We start from the raw sequence: 18066 nt of genomic DNA on the forward strand, positions 1-18066 counted from the left end.
ATATGTCCTGACATACAGAACTGCTCTGCAGATCCATTTGCTTTTCCTAGAAGAAACCATGCCAAATTCTGCATTAGAGAAATTACAAGAAAAACAAAGCCTCATTTTCATTTCAGCAGAATTAGGTCCTGAATCTCAAAAAATGAATCTATACATACAGACTTACTAAGGCCAGGTGACAAGACAACTCTCCACACATCAAGTCCTGTGCTCAAGCTTAAAATAATTTGCTTTGAAAAGACTTCTGGAAAATACATACATTAGAGGTACATAGGATAGGTGTTGATGAAATTTAAGGTTATGTGTTATATGAATTACATGAGTTAAATGAAAATATCTTTGTTCCTCAAGTCTTTGAAAGGGGAGAGTTAGTTTGGAAAGAATTAAATAATTATTTTAATTCTTTTCCACATGCCCTCCAAACCTCCCTCGACCCCTTTTAGATGAGGCAAAGCATTCCTTTGCCTGTGTATGGACAATGAGAAACAAAAGGACATTTATATTTCTGCTACAAACCTGAAGTTTCTGAGCAAATACTGGGGGGTTCTTTTCTGCTAGGTCAGGATCTAGGTATTCAGGCTGATCACATATTGAGGCTTTCTTAGATATCCTATTGAGAAGAGCATCAGCAGAGACAAAGGAGTCTTCAGGAGAAGCCTTAAAGGTAAAGAGGAGGCTGAATAAGCAACAGAGACTTTGCCCGAGTTGTTCGGGCCAAAAGCAAAACGCAGAATTTCTGGAGGAAGAGATTCCCAAACCATTATCATACAGGACTCACGATTTCAATGGCCTCTGGAGCTGTTCCCAGAGTCATGGGCTCCAGGTCCTTCTGCTTGGCCTTGTCAGGGGACTGTAGATGTGCCTCCTGGCTGGCAGCGAGGACTCGGGACGCTGGGTGTGGGATTTTCATGGCCGAGGACTGCTGGGCTTCGGGCTCTTCAAAACTCGACCTGGAAAAAGATTGTGCACATGTTTTCAGCTTCACAATTCTGCTTCTGGTAGCAGCTGGGCAAGTCCTCTTCATCACTTTCATGTGTATGTGCATATATAAAAATATATTTATACACACATTGTTTCAGCTCAAATTTACATCATTATATCTCGTAACACTTTGAAATATCCTTTCAAAACAATGCACTGGAGACATGAAAATAAAACCAGTTCTATCAGAAAGGTCACATTTCTTCAGTATTTCTCACTTGCCTTTTTACCCCTTTCTCACTGTGACCTACCTCTGTCCCAAAACACAACTCTTACTCACAAGAACAGATGTCCATGACAAGCAAAATTATTGGAAGTAAACACAATTCCCACATCCTGGTCTTATGAACAAGAGCCCTTGTTCAGAAAATGTACCCAGGGAAAACCAAGTGAAAAACTACAATTAACAGATTTCTAGATTAATGTGGAAATTACCTCAGTATCTGAGGAAAAAGCTTTAAGTAGGAGGCCACCACTCAGTAAAACAGTTGCCACTGTGATTATTTAGTCAGAATGTGAAGGAGAAATCCATGCCCTTATTCCACCATGAAACTTGTGTCTCTTTGCCCTCTGTTCTCTATCATATGTGCACACAGATGGGGATCTATTTTTAAACAAATAACTTGGCAGCACAGAGGCAGAGAGAGGAAGAAGTTCCTGCGTGTGTGCTCTGAGGGGAACCCAGTCCCCTGACAGCTCTGCACTGCTCACTGTGACCTACCCTGAGCAGGGAGTTGTGGAGTCAGACAATCTGATGGGAGGTGATTTCACTGGGCTCTCCTGCTGGGCATCAAACATTAGGTACAAGGACTGCTTCTTCTGGGTGCTGTCATCCTGCTGGCCACAGGGAAAGAGAAACTCATTAAGCAATTCAACCATTCTCCATTAAAGATAATTCAGGTCACTGAAGCCTTTAGTGAGCAAATGAGTTGACAGAAAACTAATAATACAGGGTTGTAATGCTGATACTGAGATGGATGCTCCCAGGAAGAAACCATTAAAGGACAAAACCTAAACTGTTCACTCTTTGTAGTGGCTCTTCTCCCAGTTTGGGGTTAATCAGATTTCTGGTTCTGTCAGGCAGGAGGCACCCCTTGGCTGAGGGTGTTACTAAAACATCCACTGAATATTCTCATTGCTTTAAGCACCACCTGAGTGATTTTCCTAATGTCCCCAGTGGATATCCCCTCATTGGATCCAGTCAGGTTATGAAATCCATTATTAAAAAGGTGAAAAAAGGGATAATGTACAGTGCAGCATTCCAGACCTCACACTAATTCTGTTTCTCTCCTGATTCCCTCCACCTTCTTCAAACTTTTACTCCAAATTTCTTAAAGAGTTCAGCAGTTGGTGTAGACAGCTCTGCACTCTGAACTGCTGGAAATACTGATTGGCTTTGAATCTCCAGAGAAAACTACTATGATGCTAGCTTAGAAATAAAAACATGAAATGGAACAAGCTTTACAGGACACAGGACAACAAAGCACAGGCAATTTACCCCAGTTATGCCAATTTCAAGGAACTGGCTTTGCAAATCTGCTGCAGGCACATTATGATTAATTTAAAGGGTGGTGAGGCTGAGGGCATTACCAGGGTAGTATATTCTGACAGGGGAATGCAAATGAATGGAAATAGAGGTGAGAACTTACAGGCACAGAGGAGCCTATTTTCTCCATATATTCTATTTCATATGAGTTGCCATATTCCAATTCTGCAACAGAAACAAAAAAAGAGGTGTTAATACATGCCATGACATGATTTTTTTTCAGAAGTAAATGAGAGATCTTCTCATTGACAGGGGCCACTCCCACTCTGCTCAATACTTTCCAATGACATATTAAAAATAGATTATACAGAGAGAAAGTAAAAGGTGTTAATATTCACTCATTTTCAACAATGAACCTGACACATTTCAGGCAAATCAGTTTGCCAGAAAAAAAAATCAGCTTTTTAATTTGCCCCAGGGACCAGAATATTGAGAAGGTTTCAGAGTAATTTCTGAGTACAGGCAACTTTCCCCTATCATATTATCTTATCACAGAAAACACATTTTTTTCAATAAATGGCAATGCTGATGCCAATTTCTTTTAAACATATTTTAACAGCTGTTGAGAAAAAATAATTTCTATTTTTTCATGTTTATCACGCTCTTAATTCAGAACAACTACTGGGCTATCACTGAAGAAAAAGGAACCTAAAATAGCTGAGTGCTTATGAACCAGGAGTGAGCCACCAGCCCAGCTTATGGGGCTGTTCTCACATTTTGTTTTCAGAGAAAGAGTCTAAGGCAGGAAGATTTACAAAGAACCCTAAGTCTAAAATTTAATAAAAATGCAAATCTTTACTGCTTCTCTGCTTCTAATCTCCCAGTTACACTGGAGGGGATAACCAGCATTTCTCCCCAGCCTGTGGTCACGCAGTAGTTGATATAGAAGCAGACAAATCTAACACAGGAAAAGAGATCATATCCTCCTGCACTCAAATAAAAGCAAACTTCCTACAATGACAACTTAATTTAAAATTAAATGCATAGTTAATTTGTCCAAATGCTGTACTTTGTTCTGTTTCCATGATTTAATCCAATAAACCACTTGCATAATTTGATTCCCACTCCAAATAAATCCTAAGGAAATGCACACTAGCATTTGCATTATCATAAAATCATGTGCTAAAATCCTTCTAGATTTGGGCAGCTTTCGAAAAATAGAGCTTGCATTAAGAAGATGATAACCACCATTAAAATGTTTGATGTTTAAAAACAAACAATCCTGAAGAGAATCTCTAGCCTGATTTGTTGATAAAGAAAGTTTTAGAGGGTTCAATGTCATGTTACAATGCTTGATTTGCTTTTTTAGTAATAAAAAACACTGCACAAGGACTTTAATTCCACAAACTACACTACACTATTTTGTCAAACGACCACTGAAGAGGAGGAGCCACAAGCCCTCAGTACTGGTTGGGAATGTTCACAGTAAAATCTGTAAGTGAAGAGAAAAGCTGTAATAGCAGGCTCCTCACGTTGAAATTCCTAGCACCACATGTTTTTAATGGTAATAAGGAGCCAGGCAAGATGGACAACCTCCTGGTGTCAGATACCAGCAACAGCCTTTCTCATTCACTTCTTTTCCCAGTGAAAGCAAAACCCAAACTGGAAGGATGAATTCAAACCCTCTGCGAGGAGCTGAACTGCAGGAGAAAGCCTGAAATCCCAGGTAAGAGCAGCAAGTGTTTAGAAACTGCCTCTCTGTACCCCATTTATGCACAGACAGCCCACTGAGGTGCATCAGGAGCATTTATGGAGCAGCTTTATGCTCCAGAGAGCAGCCCTGAGTGTCCAGGCAGCCTCAGGGGCAGCAGACGTTCCGGCACTGTCCTCTGCTGGCACAGCCACAGGGATCCTCCACCTGCCTGCAGCACTGCCAGCAGCCCTGCAATCCCAGTCCAAACTGGCTGCTGGGACAACACACACTTAACTTCACTGCTGACAAAAAAACAAAACCCAAAAACCAGGCAGGACACAGATGGAAACAGCCCAAGTAGAAACAAAAGGAATAACGCGGCTGGCTAAACGCAGTTTGTTTCGTCTCACTGCTCTCAGGAGTCTCCAGCACAATTCCTCTCTCTCTCTCCTCTCAGACATCATCTCCCCTCCAAAATCTTAGGCTCTAGTTATCTCTGTACATTCAAAATCAGACAAGCCCAGGATATCCCACTAAGCAAGATAATTATCTTTTATAAACACGTACAACAGACTTACTAAGTGATGTCCTCCAACTCCTCCTACAAATAGCTGCAAGATTACATCAGAATTTTCTGCTAATAATTAGAGCTTATTTCAGGTCTGTGCAACAGGAACAAGGCAGCAGCTACAGGCAGTGCCTGACACAGATAAGGGCTGGATGCACTGGCTGGCTCAGGAGCTGGGCTGTATCTGTACAGAAGCAGTGTTAGGTTACAGGGTAACACACAGGTGTCTGGGAGAGGTAAAAATATCTACACTGAGAAACAGCCCTCAAATTACTCAGAAATTTCTCAAAGCTGCAGGAGCAAGACTGTCAAAGAGAAAAAATTATTATTTTTAAGAGAGATGAAAAGCAGAAGCATTGTTGATTATAATGAGTGTGTAATCTGAAACCCTGACTGTACCATGCAGCACACATGAGACAAGACAATTACCATTTAATTAGGAGCTTTGCTCACTTTCTTCTACCCACTTTGAAAGCTAAAATGATTGTTTCAGAGTGTCTTTCACTATTCTTTTGTTCCATTTTCTTTCATATAGTTCCCATCTTCCCAGATTTAGGGGTGCTTATTTTCTAAAAAGTGTTTTTTAAGTTATTTTTTAAAATTCAAATACAGGGAAGTCAATGTCTAAAATTTATGAATTCATCCAGACTGAAATACTGATCTGTTTAGAATACTCAACAGATTTCAGAAAAGCCCAGGGCATGAAAGCATGTGCATATCAACAAAAGCACTGTGACTGTTGTTGCTTTTTGATGTCAAACACCTTGACCTAAAAGTTTTTAATCAGGCACAAATTTAGACCCAGCCTAAAATGGCAGAAAGTAGATTTAATAGTAGATTGGGACAGGGACTGAAAGGCTGGGGGGAAAAAATGAATCCTAATCAAGAAGAAAAAGTTTAAGCCAAGTTAAACTCAAACATGTTTCCCACCCACAAAGCTGAACATCTGCCTTTGGAGCAGATGTTGCAAAGCAAATTCCCTCTGGTAGCCCCAAGGAAGGCCACACACAAATTTTCTTAATTCTGTCCCTTCCAAATTTCACAGACCTGGAATGACAGTTCTCTAAACAGAAACTTCCAGCTTTAGCTCCCAGCTGCTTATAGGAAAGTATGGAAGGAAAAACTTTTATAGTTGACCTAGTAGGGAATTTTATCTGGAAATATGAATGGCAACTATCTTATAGAGGGGATATCCTGGACACTTTTATGCATGAAGATACTTGGAGCCCAGGAAGCTGGAAGAGAGATAGCATGGTATGGGTATTACTGCAATACAGAAAATTTGAGCAGAATTTTAACATGGGACCTTTCCCCATGCAGGTTAAGGAACAGGCTCGGGCAGAATCAGTAGTTCAGTGACTCTGGAGCAGTATCACTCCCCATTCTCCAGTAGAGAGAACACACTGCTCACAGAGAAGAACAATCAATCACACAAAGGAAACAAAACCTTTCTCTGAAGGCCCTCTCATTTCCCTTTAAGTATCTTTTCTTTCCTGAAAACTCAAGGCTGGACTGTTGGGGTTTTACATTCAGCTCCCCATAATTGCCATGCTCCCCAGAATGGCCCAGAGAGCACAGCACCATTTTTAGGGTTCCCTAGTAAGAGTCTGCATTCAGCAGAGAATACCCCTGGCCAAAGCAAGCCCTGTCTCTCAGCAAACCCCCCTGGCTGGAGCAGTACCCTCTGTGGGAGAGCTGAACTTGGTCTCATTGACAAAGGTGGACAGGTCAGAGGGCTGAGGGTAGTCCTGCTTGTCCGTGTTCAGGTCCACAGTCATGCAGGTCCATTTCTGCCCCGTCACAGAGGACGCCAGCTTCTCCTCATCCGTGGCGTGAACCACCGTGGAGATGACAGGAGGTGTTTCTGGAGTTGGCAGTGGAGTGGGATCCTGCAGCAAACAAGAGCCAGTTAATTCCATTATCTTTCACTAACACGTGGAACAGCTCCATCTCTGAATTCCCCTGCACCACCAGAGCCATCTCTTTAATTCCATAATCTCTGCTGCAGTGCTGTATAAAATACTTAATGGAAAATACTGACTCTACCAGCAGCAAGTTTTCCCAGTATAACTCAGCTCTTTGATGATAAACACTTGCATTGCAAAGCTGCTTTGATAACAGGGAAGAAAGAAGATCCAGAGCTGTTAAAATCTGTTATGCACTTGACACAAGTGGCACACATCACCCACCACTGAAATCCCTGACTATCAAAACTGACTTTTCAGGCTTCCTTCATAGGAGCAAACCCTTGTGGGGCCACGAGGTCACGAACCCTTTCCCCTCTCTTCACTTCTACACTGCCAAGCAGCACAAACAAAAGGGCAGGATGGAGAGCAGGAAGAGGAGCAGCAGCATGGAAGGAGCTGTGCCACATCAAAGCAGTCAGGCCTCTGTGGAAGAGCAGCTTTTGTCAACTTCTCTTCCAAGAAAACCACCTGCCAGCATTTTACAACATGGAATCAAGCTATCCAAGCACATGCTCCTGGGAGATCAGCCCACTTGGTTTATTTCTATTTCCCTTCCAACCCACCAATTTGATGCATTTAGTTTCTTACTTCCTAATCTAAAAATTCCACGGTGGATAGCGATGGTCTTGTTTTTCAGACAACTGACTGAAGATATTTACTCATATCCTTGCTCCATCTTAACAGAGGACTTCCCAAAGTACATTAGCTAATACTCTAGCTGGAATTCCCAGAGAAAATACTAGATCTACTATATATTGTATTTAGAGGACAAATGGTAATAGCCTTTATGGTAATAGCCTAATGTCCTATACTTGGGACTTATGCACATTTTTTACAAAAATCTCCTCTATTACTGAAACTGCAGGTCTACAACAAAAATATCTTCTGTTATTAAACATACAATTCTAATTAAATTAATAAAATTTCCTTCTTTTAATCCCTTCAAGGACACAAATTACATGCATCAAAATAAGGCAGCAATTTACCTGAGAAGGAGGATCAGATAGTGGAGATCTTTTTGGTGATTTTTTCACCCTAAATGTATCACTGAAAATAAAGTTCAAACTGTTAATATGGTAACAGCAGCAAGAATCAGGTCATTTCACACTTAGCAAGAGACATCCACAGACAATGCAACCTCTGTAACCCTTCTGCATTAAAATCCCATCCATTTGGAAGCAGCACCACAGAGAACCATGCCATGGGTACATATTTTGTCATGCATTTGGAACAGGCCTCCATCCCTCCAAAGCTGAGAGCAGCAGGATTGCCATATTTTTCATGCTAACTCCTGACACATTCACAGAGCAGACTGCATTTCAAATTCAGCTGCAATTCAAATCCCTGCTCCACCACAGGCTCCCTCCAGGGCCCTGTGGAAATGATTCAGCTTCTGTCTGCTTCAGTTTCACATCCCAAAATTAGGTCTAACCCACACCTTCACCTGAGAATTCAAACTGGGATAAACTTGGGCTCCAATGACCCCAAAAACCAGGAAGAAAAAACCTGGTTTGCTTTAGATGAACTATATAAAACCATCTGAGGCAGATGCTGCTCCCAGATGCAAGAATGAGCTGTGTCATTACAAATGGGCAGAACAGACCTTTTTAAAAACAAATAAACCAAGAAATATGGCAATTCTGCTTCCAGTTCCCCTGACACCTCACAGTGCAGAAGAAGCACAGACATTGTAGCCCTCCAAAACCCCACAGGTTTCAGTCAAGCAAAATGAATGAAGAATATAAATTATGTCATGATGGTATATAATTATTAATGTTGCCTTTACTCATAATTGGCTAAAAATATTTTCTAACCAAGAATAAACTAATTATTTGTCTATTTTCTTGATGCACATTGCTGGAGTTATTCAAAACTATTGATGTTACTAGCTACAAAAGGGAGAAAAATACTCTAGCAAACTCACTGATAAAGACTTTATGTTTGAACTGAGATGCAGTGGCAAAAATTACTGAGCCCACCAGCTCATCCCTGATCAATGACGGCAAGGCTGACACCAGAAATTCTAATGGTGGCTTTCCATGGGCCGAGGGTAAATCAATACCACATCTAGAGAGGAAAATAAATTGGGCAGCTGAATATTGGTGTGTTCAATGCCATTAATTATCCAGTTATGATGACAGAATTAATTAGGATAACTTTTTCCTTCAAGAAAGATAAGCATTTTATGTAGTATTTACAAGGAATTGATTGCACAATGTTGTTCAGTGGTAGAAATAAAACTTCCACATTTTAGCTCAAGGATACAAAATTTCTATAGGTTTTAAATGAGGATCTTCTTTGATAGGCAACAGATAATGAGGCAAACTCAATCACAGTCAGGCATCTTACTTAAAATAGCTTTCATATGTGCAAGTGAAGTGAAATCATTAACATAAAAGCTGCATGCTGAATAATAACTGATCATGCTGCAAAATAAATAAGTAAAATTAAAAAGCCCATAAATCAAAGAGGAAATTTGAATTGTTAGCTTAGAATTACTTACAACAGAGAACATACAGACATCACATCTTCTACCATCCTAAGACAAAGAAGACAAAGAAAAGAGAGACAGACAGAAGGAACTGACAAAAAAGATTAACCTACAAATACTGTTAATGTGTTAAGGCAATCTGATCATGCAGATTTTCTACCTGTATAATCTTAACCCCTACTTTTTATTTTGAAACACACAAGGAGAAAATAAAAATATTCATCAAGTCCTTCAATGTTTTCTAGTTCAATGTTATACTTTTAAAACGTTTTCATCTCACAAAACACATTTTTCAAAGCTGACACCTGAAGTTAATTCCTCTCAACACACTAACTGTCCTTGCCTGCCCTGATGGAGGCCCCCTGCTTGCTTTTCAGAGCACAGTATTTGTTATTATATGAGATGCAAAACTGTTGTTGAATGGCAGCTAAGCCTAAGGAGAGGGCACAGTTATCCCAGGTTTTGTCATGTTGGCTGATGTGTTGTGACAGCACAGAAAAAGCCACTTGACCATTTCAAGCCATCTACCCAGGTCAGGATAGAAAATGACATTTCTTTAAATCTCAGCTGGTTTGGTTCTCTCCAAAACCTAACCTGGTTTTCTAACACAGCAAATTAGTTACCCCCAAAGCAGAACCAAACCTTGCCAAACATCTTAAACTAAGAGAAGTTTTCATTTACTTATAAGCTTGGCAGCTTCTGCTCATCTCTCCTCACGTGCAATGCTCATGACAGCTGGCACCTTCCATTTCCAAACAGCCTCCAGCCATCCAAGGGCTGCCAGAGCCATGCCTGCACAAGCAATATCTCTACAAACCACTTATTTTTACTCATCACTGTGAGCTGGCTCTGGGGAGGCATCAGCTGCTCGTGCTCAGCATCACCTGAGCAGTGAGATTGTCTCCAAGCAGCTCAGCACTCGGGGAGATGAGAGCAGTTTGTGTCGAGCTCACATCTCTTGTAAAATCCTCATTTTTTATAGGGAGGTCAGTGCTTAAATTCTTGCAGTTTCATTCAAGAACAAAAATTGATTATTTTCACTGATTTAGCACATGTTAAACAGAGCACAGGGCTCAGATTCAAGGCAGTACAAGCTCAGCAAAGGCTTGAACTCATGCCTGGCTTCTTCACTCTAATCTAGAACTCACTGCCTTTCCACATGAGGAACTTGCTTCCAAACAGGGTTTGATTTTTCTGCACCCCTCAACAGGGCTAATAAAACCTCCTGCCACTGCCTACCCTGGCATCCCCTCTCAACCCTGAAGGTAATTTTCTTCTAGAAAGTACCACAGCTGCAGGCTGCAATGGGTTATTAATATTCAGCCTCATCTTTGTAAAAAAAAAAGAAAATCATTTGCAAAAGTAGGTTACAGGGCTGCAGTGAGAAATACACAACACAACCAGTGAAAGCAGAGCCAAGCACGGGCTGGGAATTCCTGCAGCCCTTCTGACCCAAGAACTTGTGAGCCCTGAGCTGGGGGAGCTTCACCTCCCCACCCTGATAAACACCAGCACTGAACTTTGGGATTCCAAGACAGAATGCTCCCATGATGGATTTTCTCAAGGACGAAAATGGCTTAGTAAACTCTCTGTAAACTCAACTTTGGAATTCTTTCCAGTATTCAAAGCAGATGGGAGAACCCAAGAGGCCACTCTGGGGGTCTGTCAGCTCCAGCTACTGGAAGACACAAGGACACTCTGGCTGGCTGCAAAATCTTAAAGATCTGGTGATATTAAAATTTCCCTCTGCACTTCCCCAGTAACATTCAAATTGTTCCTCCCTTGCCGTCAGACTTTTAAATCTTCTTGGTTTGGACCAAATCAGTTTGGACTGCAGGCATGGAGAAATGGCATTTACCACTAAATTTCAGGTAAACCTCAAAATGTAGCAACATCAGAAAAACCAGGCTCCTCTCCCAAAGAAAACAACTCAACTACAAAACTAAACTATCAATAAGTCAGAAACACCCCTAGAAACAAAATAAAATAAAGGCACAAGCTTCCTCAAATCTGACAAGGGACTTGAATTACAAGCTTAGAAGGCAGGAGGCTATTCAGAAAAATCTGAATAATCTCCATCTCACCCTGTACAGGAGATCAGCTTTTGTACTGCTTTACATTAACCACTTATCTTAAATTGGCATTTAAAAAATTTGCTCCCATGTTTGTTAGTCAGCTGAGACATTTAAACCATAAAGGAACACGAACTGAGATACTTTCTTACAGATATACACAGGAGATAAATTTCAGATATATGGGACACTTAAACTCAGTGGTCACCAACTCAAAATAACCATATCTGTGTAGATAAAGCAACATGCAAATCAGCAACCAGCCATAGGGGTTTTTAACCAAATATCTAACAGCAACATAGAATATTTATCCTGGAATTTGTCACCCATGTCTAAAAGCTGGATATTTCCCTAACATATAGTAGTTTTGGATATTTTAAACTCTGCACAATTGTAAGCTTTTTCATAAAAAGGAATTTTTTCACATCTCTTAGTAGTGTATATATTTTTAAAAAATGTATTTATTTCCATACTCCACTCTTCTGCTCCATGCAATTTTCTTTTAAATACCATAAGTCACTGGATGAAACCATCTTCCCGCTGTTTGCAGTACGAGATTGACACTGCCTTTCACTGTCACTATTTCACATCCCACGCTCAAAAACAATGATTCATAAAATAGTTGTGCTGGTGTGATTACTTTGATCATCTTAAAAGGCATCAACTTCCCAGAACAAGGTCACAGAAAATTGGGTACATAACTGATAAAACTGGGTACATAACCAATAAAATTGGGTATATAACTGATAAAATTGGGTACACAACCAATAAAATTGGGTATATAACTGATAAAATTTAACCAGGTTCAGAACTATGCTGAGCCCAAAGACTTGAAAAATGCAGTTGCCTAATGTGGCTTGGTAGTTCTGGAAATACCAAATTATTGAGGAAACAGGCTGAGAGCAAGAACAGCTCAGCATGGCTCCAGTTGTGGCCACCAACACCCAAAGTGACCTCCCTCTCTCTATTCAGCTATAAATCCTGTGTAACTTTGCTAAGGGATGTGCTGCTTCTATTCTAGAAACATCTTTGCCCTTTAACTTACGTTTTTAATGGCGTCTTCTTCTTCTTGGCAGGTTTGTTCAGGCTGTCTCCTTCTGTCCCATTTGTTTCGTTGGCACTGGCTGGTATCTCAAAGGAAGCTGGAGATTTGGAAGGCGAGCTGGCAATCTTAGAAGAAGTCTTGAAAGGATCAATGGAGTCCTCACACATGTCCGGCTCGAAGCTGTACGTTTGTTGAGGCAGTTTGGGAGACTCCTGCATTTTTGAACTGGACGAGAAGGGGTTAAAATTGGGATCGTCCCACTTGTCGATATCAAAAGTGTAAGAGCCTTTAGTGATGGGGATTTCGTTTGGATCAGTGGGCGACTTGGTCGGGGTGGTCGGAGCATTGTCAAGCTTCTCCACCGCCTTTTTAGTCTTTGGCCTCCGGAGCGGCATTTTAGCACCAGGCTTTTTCCCTGCTTTTTTGGGAGGAGGAGCGCTCTCCTGCTGCTCTTCACTCCCCCCTTTCACCTCGGAGTAGTCAAACTCCAGCCTCACTGCTTTGATGGGAGGGTCCTCCTGTCCCCCGGTGTCTGGTGGAGTCACCTCCACAGCCTCGGGGGCCGTGGTTAGAGGCAGCGTTTTCCTGCTGCCAGGGGGCGAGTTCTGCACCTTGCTGCCTCCGGAGCCGAATGCACCAATCCCTTCCAAATGGTCCAGATCCGAGGGCTCGGACCCTTCAGGCACAGACGGGGCCTCCTCTTTCTCAGCAGAGATTTTGGAAGGTTCAGTACATTCAGGCTTTGCTGAGTCAGCCTTCACCTCAGGTGCTTTGTCCTCACAAGCTGCTTGGCCAAGCTCGGGCGGTTCTTGTGGGGTTTCCTTCACCAGTGGAGCATCCAGAGGTTTTTTGGCTGACTGCTTCTTTTTTAAGGAAGCTGGTCTGGGTTTTTTTGTTCTCTTGAGGGTACTGGAAGCGCTGCTGGAACCAGTACCGTAGGCATCTGCTGAGGGTGCTAATGTCTCACTGTTGCCGAGGTAAGATGCTCCATCAAAATCACTGGCCTGCAGGCTGAGGGACCGAGACAACGTGGATTTGGACACTGGGACCGAATCCGTGGATTTTCTCCGGACATTTGCTTTGGGGTCACGATTCTTGGGCTCTGCAGAGCTCGGTCCTAAGGCATGGAGAGAATCAACCAGCTCAATGTTATCAAAATCCAAGTTGTAGGTTCCGCTGCTGGCTATGGGCTTGTCCTCGTCGAAGACAGTGGAGAAGGAGTGGCAGGGGGGACAGAAGGGGCTCTCCTGAACTGGCTCGCTGTGTGACACATCGGTTACGGGCTCAGCTTCTGCACACAGCCCTGCGGGGGCAAACAGAAAAATCAGGGCACTTCAAACACCTCGTCACAACTGGGGCTTAGGAGGTTTCATTGCAATCTAATATTACTACAAGCAAAAGGCATTAAAATCATACAAATTAGCAAACAAAAGTGATTTTCCAATATATGAACCAGATTGGGGAAAAAATAGATCTGTTCTCCCCGGAACAGGATTCAAGGCAAGTTTCACAAAAAACCAAAATATGTATTTGCAATAGCCTCTAAAGCACCCCCTCTAAACTACCACTTGTAGAGATGGATATTATCATAATATACTAAATATTGCCAATACCAGAAAAACTGCACATAAAGCACTTTTTTACTCCCATTTTCTACTACTATAAAGAGGTCACACAATTGTGTCAGAGCTCTTATGAAGTAAATCTCCTGTAAATTGACTGGTGCTTCAGTAACTACATGTTGACCTTAAGTTTTGTTCTCCATGTGCTATTTTTACCAATTTACCCAGAGGAAAATGGCTTCCTCTCCACAACCCATCAATGCTGCTCCTCTGTCTGCCCCAAGCAGTCAATAATTACAAGTTTATAATAAGACATGAATAATTGTGAACTTGATATGAAATAAATTATGGTAAAGGTAAAAGAAAAAAAGGTCATTTAGAGAACTCCACAAATATTTTCAGTTGAAAATTCTTCCTTTAAAAAGCTGGAAGCCCCTACTGGTTATTTAAACCATGTTTTTCCAAGTGAAGTTCTAACTTGTTGATGAAAAGAAAATTTTGTAGAGAGATTTATGTCAAGACTCTTAATCCAAGCAGCTTTCCACTGCAATTAAAGGTTCTCTTATTGAATAGAATCCTAAAATGATTTATTGAAGTCTCTTCACTTGGGATAAAACAACTGTTGGACAAAGTAGGGAAACAGTGCTTAACAAAAAAATTAGAGAACAGAGAGGTAGAAAAGCATGAAGGTGATGGTCCTTGCTGCCTTGTAGCTCATTAAGTTGATTATGCAAATGTTTTACTAATCCTGCATATGTTTTGCTCCTGCTGTGTCTGCACTACTCTGACCTGAATGACCCAGGGCCACCTCTGTCCCTGTGTGTCCCTGTGTGTCCCCCAGGCCTGGGACAGCTCTCTCCAGCTCCCAGCTCAGGCTGGGCTCAGCCAGCTGCTCTCAGCTCTCACAGAGGAGCAAAATCCCCCATGGCTCCTGTTGAAGCAACACAGCCTTCTTCACATTGTCATCTTTTTTTAATTATGCAATTATAAAGAAAAACAGTCAAAGAAAAAGAGTGTTTTGCTCAACCCTAAACGATTTCAGAGACATTTCTGCTCATCCTTTTCATTCCAATCCTGACATGTTTTGCAGAATAACTCTCATTTGGCCCTGCTACATTCATTAACACTGTTCATAAAAGCAATACAGACAATCAATTATTATGTTAGTGAGAAGCTATGAATGGATTAATAAAATGGAAAAAAATATTTCCTTAGTTTCAGAAGAAATTGTGTGTCTGCAAGGATTATTATTTATGGGTGTAGAGCACAGGAAAGGATTTAAGGGAATTGGACACATTTCCCAAAGTGGCACCATGTACTTCCAGAGATGGTCAAAGGGATGACAGCCACGCAGCTTTTCTTTTAAGACTGTGGAAGTTCACTAGGATACATCAATTAAAATAATATTCTAATGTGTTTTTTCAGCTAAATGAATGCTAATGGTGTAGCAGTACTTCAGAACAGTTTATTTTCCCCTAATCCCCACTGGTTTGGGTTGGTTTCAGCCTGGCTGAGGGGTCATTAATTAGGCTGGTGCTCACTTCACAGACACATCACTTGGTGACACTGATGGGACTCCTGTAAAGGGCACTCAGAGAGTGACACAGACCTCCAGCATCAGCCTCATCTGTCCCTTTCACCCTGAGAGGAGACTGGGAGGCACTTCAGGGGAATACATCACAATAAACATTGGGGTGCCAGTGGAGTACAAATGTAGGTCAGCAAGAAATCAAAGTGGGATCTGAACGAGGAGTCATCTGCAGTTATGCCCTGTTTTCATTCCTGCCTACGTCAAAACCCTCAACAGCATCGAGGCCCTCGTTCCAAGTAGTTATAAACATGCATTAAAACAAAGTAAAATATAATAAAATAAACCATTGCCTTGCAGGACTTGGACTGTAAATAGGAGGCTGAGGTTTGGGATGCATCATGCAAAGGGAACGTCCAAGGCTTTGTAGCTACTCCCAACAAAGCAGCATTTCAATTCTGTGTGCTCCACACAGTGCAAGGCTTTAATCTTCTTTAACTGCTTATTTCATGACTTCCTCCTCATCAAATCCCTTTTACTCAAGAGTACGGATTTCTGCAGAGCGCTGCTCGATATTTTCATTGTTTCTTTATGAAACAAGATGTGAAACTGTCCCAGCAAACAGCTCTTGGCAGAAGAGAAATGCTGCTGTCAGCCTCTTCTGGCTTTACAACAGGCCTGGCTCACTCCTGGCAGCAGCAGAATTGCTGGGGCAGGAGGCATAAATGGTACTCAAGGCTTTATTACCACAAAGCCATGAAGACCACACTTTCCTGACATTAACAGCCTGTTCAGAGAGCAGGGACATTTGTCCTTTTACAACACAAAATCAAGCCAATCAGTATCACTACAGTAGTTGATTAAAATGCAGTTTGAGCACAAAGGAACATACTACAGGATGCTCCTTTGGGATTTAAGGCAGGATTTACCTGCCCTAGAGAGAGACCAGCACAACATTTTAAATCAGGTTTATGCCTTCTATTGGTACTTGAGTCACCCACAATTTATACTGGTAAGAGCTGCCCACAAGAAGATATTAAATTTTATAAAGCTCTCCAAGAACGTGGAGGATAGCTGGGGAACTTACACTGCAATAAAAAAGCCAGGCAAGCTCCTCAAACCCCCAATTTCATTGATTAAAAAAGAAGGTCCAAGTTCTGCTCCTTCCACTGGGAAATTCCTCTGATTCAAACCACATTTTCACTGGATCAACTATAAAAAATTCCCAAACCCAAACTCAACAACATAAACCTCAGACTTCTTGTATCCAGGTGATGAGACCTAAATATCAGAGTTACCTGGCATATTTAACACTTGGCATTTTCACCTGGCACCTACTAGGGAAGAACCAGCAGCTGATGGAAAGTCACAGAATCACAGAATATCCTGAGTTGGAAGGAACCCACAAAGATCACTGAAGTCCAGCTCCTGGCCCTGCAAAGGACAAACCCAAGAATCCCACCCTGTGCCTGAGAACATGAATAAAATATTGTAACACTGTGTGTATTAATAAACAAAACAAATTTCTGCTGATTTTTTACAGAAGTAGCCAAGGCAAGGGGCTACTTTGCTGAAGTATCTCTAAAGCAGAAATAAACTGGAAATAGGCCTCAAGACTGCTGAGCTGGAAACAAAATGAAACACTCTTCTGACAGGCTTAGAAATAACATTTTAACAGATGTAATAAGCAAATATAGAAGAAATTGAATATCAGTTCTGTTTTCTAGAGAAAAAGCAAACAAAGGCAAACCTCTGGAAAATACATACAACACGCACCCAGTTACTATGTTATGAGGAAAAAATGCCAAAAGCATAGAGGAACTGGAATTGCCTTACACCAGAAATTTTGAAATACGGTTTATTTCAAGTCCCTTCTTGTTATGGAAACCCTTTGATGAGAGAAAATCAATTAGTACCACTTGTTTGAAGTTCTGTAAAAATACTTTTGTCATTTATTCTAAGATGTATTCTAACATTTTATATAAAAGTTTCTTTTCAAATTTTCCATATCAGGCTTCAAGAGGAAAAACTCTGAAGAAGAATGCTGCCCATACCAAAAATTTAATTTGTTTTTGTCTGGACCATTATGTCTGTATTGGAAAGCCTGACATCAAATTTCCCTGGCACCAGAAGGACTCAAAAATAGGATCTGCCCCATATCCTGATTGTTGGGCTGTAATGCACACAGGGGACTCCAGCTCTCACTTTTCCCCCTGTGAATACAATCTGAATTCAGTAATCATCTGGGGAAGGAATTGGAAGTGACAGAAAGTTGCTAAGCAGGAATTCCTGGCCAAGACCAGAGTATTTGGGAGAATGGGCTTGGGGGACATTCTGGTGCTCAGATGGATGAAACAAGGGACAAGAGGACACTGCTATGGGGAGCTGAGGAGACAAGTAACAATAATTTAAAACAATGACAATAATAATTGCAACCTCAAACACTCCAATATGAGATTATAACCGTGTTTCCCAGAATTATTCAGGGAGGAATGGAAGGGCTCACTGGAGGCAATTCCTGGGGCTCAGGGGGAGTTTCCATACTTGCTCTGCTGCTCCTCTTCCCCTCCAGACTTGCCCTCAGACTGACTCCCTCCTCTGCTCTGCTCTGATGGACCAGAGCCATGCAGCAGGTTTCACCCCACCAGGAGCTGGCACAAACCCAGCACCAGT

General features: G+C 41.6%; 1 protein-coding gene across 7 annotated transcripts in view; it reads right to left on the reverse strand.

The window, feature by feature from the left end:
• Window positions 1-18066, reverse strand: part of TACC2 (transforming acidic coiled-coil containing protein 2) — a 128244-nt gene that overhangs the window by 19045 nt on the left and 91133 nt on the right. For 2 of the 7 annotated variants that reach the window (XM_059476626.1, XM_059476623.1), the window contains exons 9-15: window positions 12304-13606; window positions 7682-7742; window positions 6410-6617; window positions 2631-2692; window positions 1703-1818; window positions 779-950; window positions 517-657 (exon numbers count right to left, since the gene is read on the reverse strand). In XM_059476626.1, coding sequence (XP_059332609.1) covers window positions 517-657; window positions 779-950; window positions 1703-1818; window positions 2631-2692; window positions 6410-6617; window positions 7682-7742; window positions 12304-13606 — 2063 coding nt within the window. Of the gene's footprint in view, window positions 1-516; window positions 658-769; window positions 951-1702; window positions 1819-2630; window positions 2693-6409; window positions 6618-7681; window positions 7743-12303; window positions 13607-18066 lie in introns of all 7 variants that reach the window. The other 5 variants (XM_059476625.1, XM_059476621.1, XM_059476624.1 and 2 more) reach the window with 4 other exon arrangements.

The sequence above is a fragment of the Ammospiza nelsoni genome, chromosome 8, assembly GCF_027579445.1.
Source record: "Ammospiza nelsoni isolate bAmmNel1 chromosome 8, bAmmNel1.pri, whole genome shotgun sequence".
In the NCBI taxonomy this organism is placed as follows: Eukaryota; Metazoa; Chordata; class Aves; order Passeriformes; family Passerellidae; genus Ammospiza; species Ammospiza nelsoni.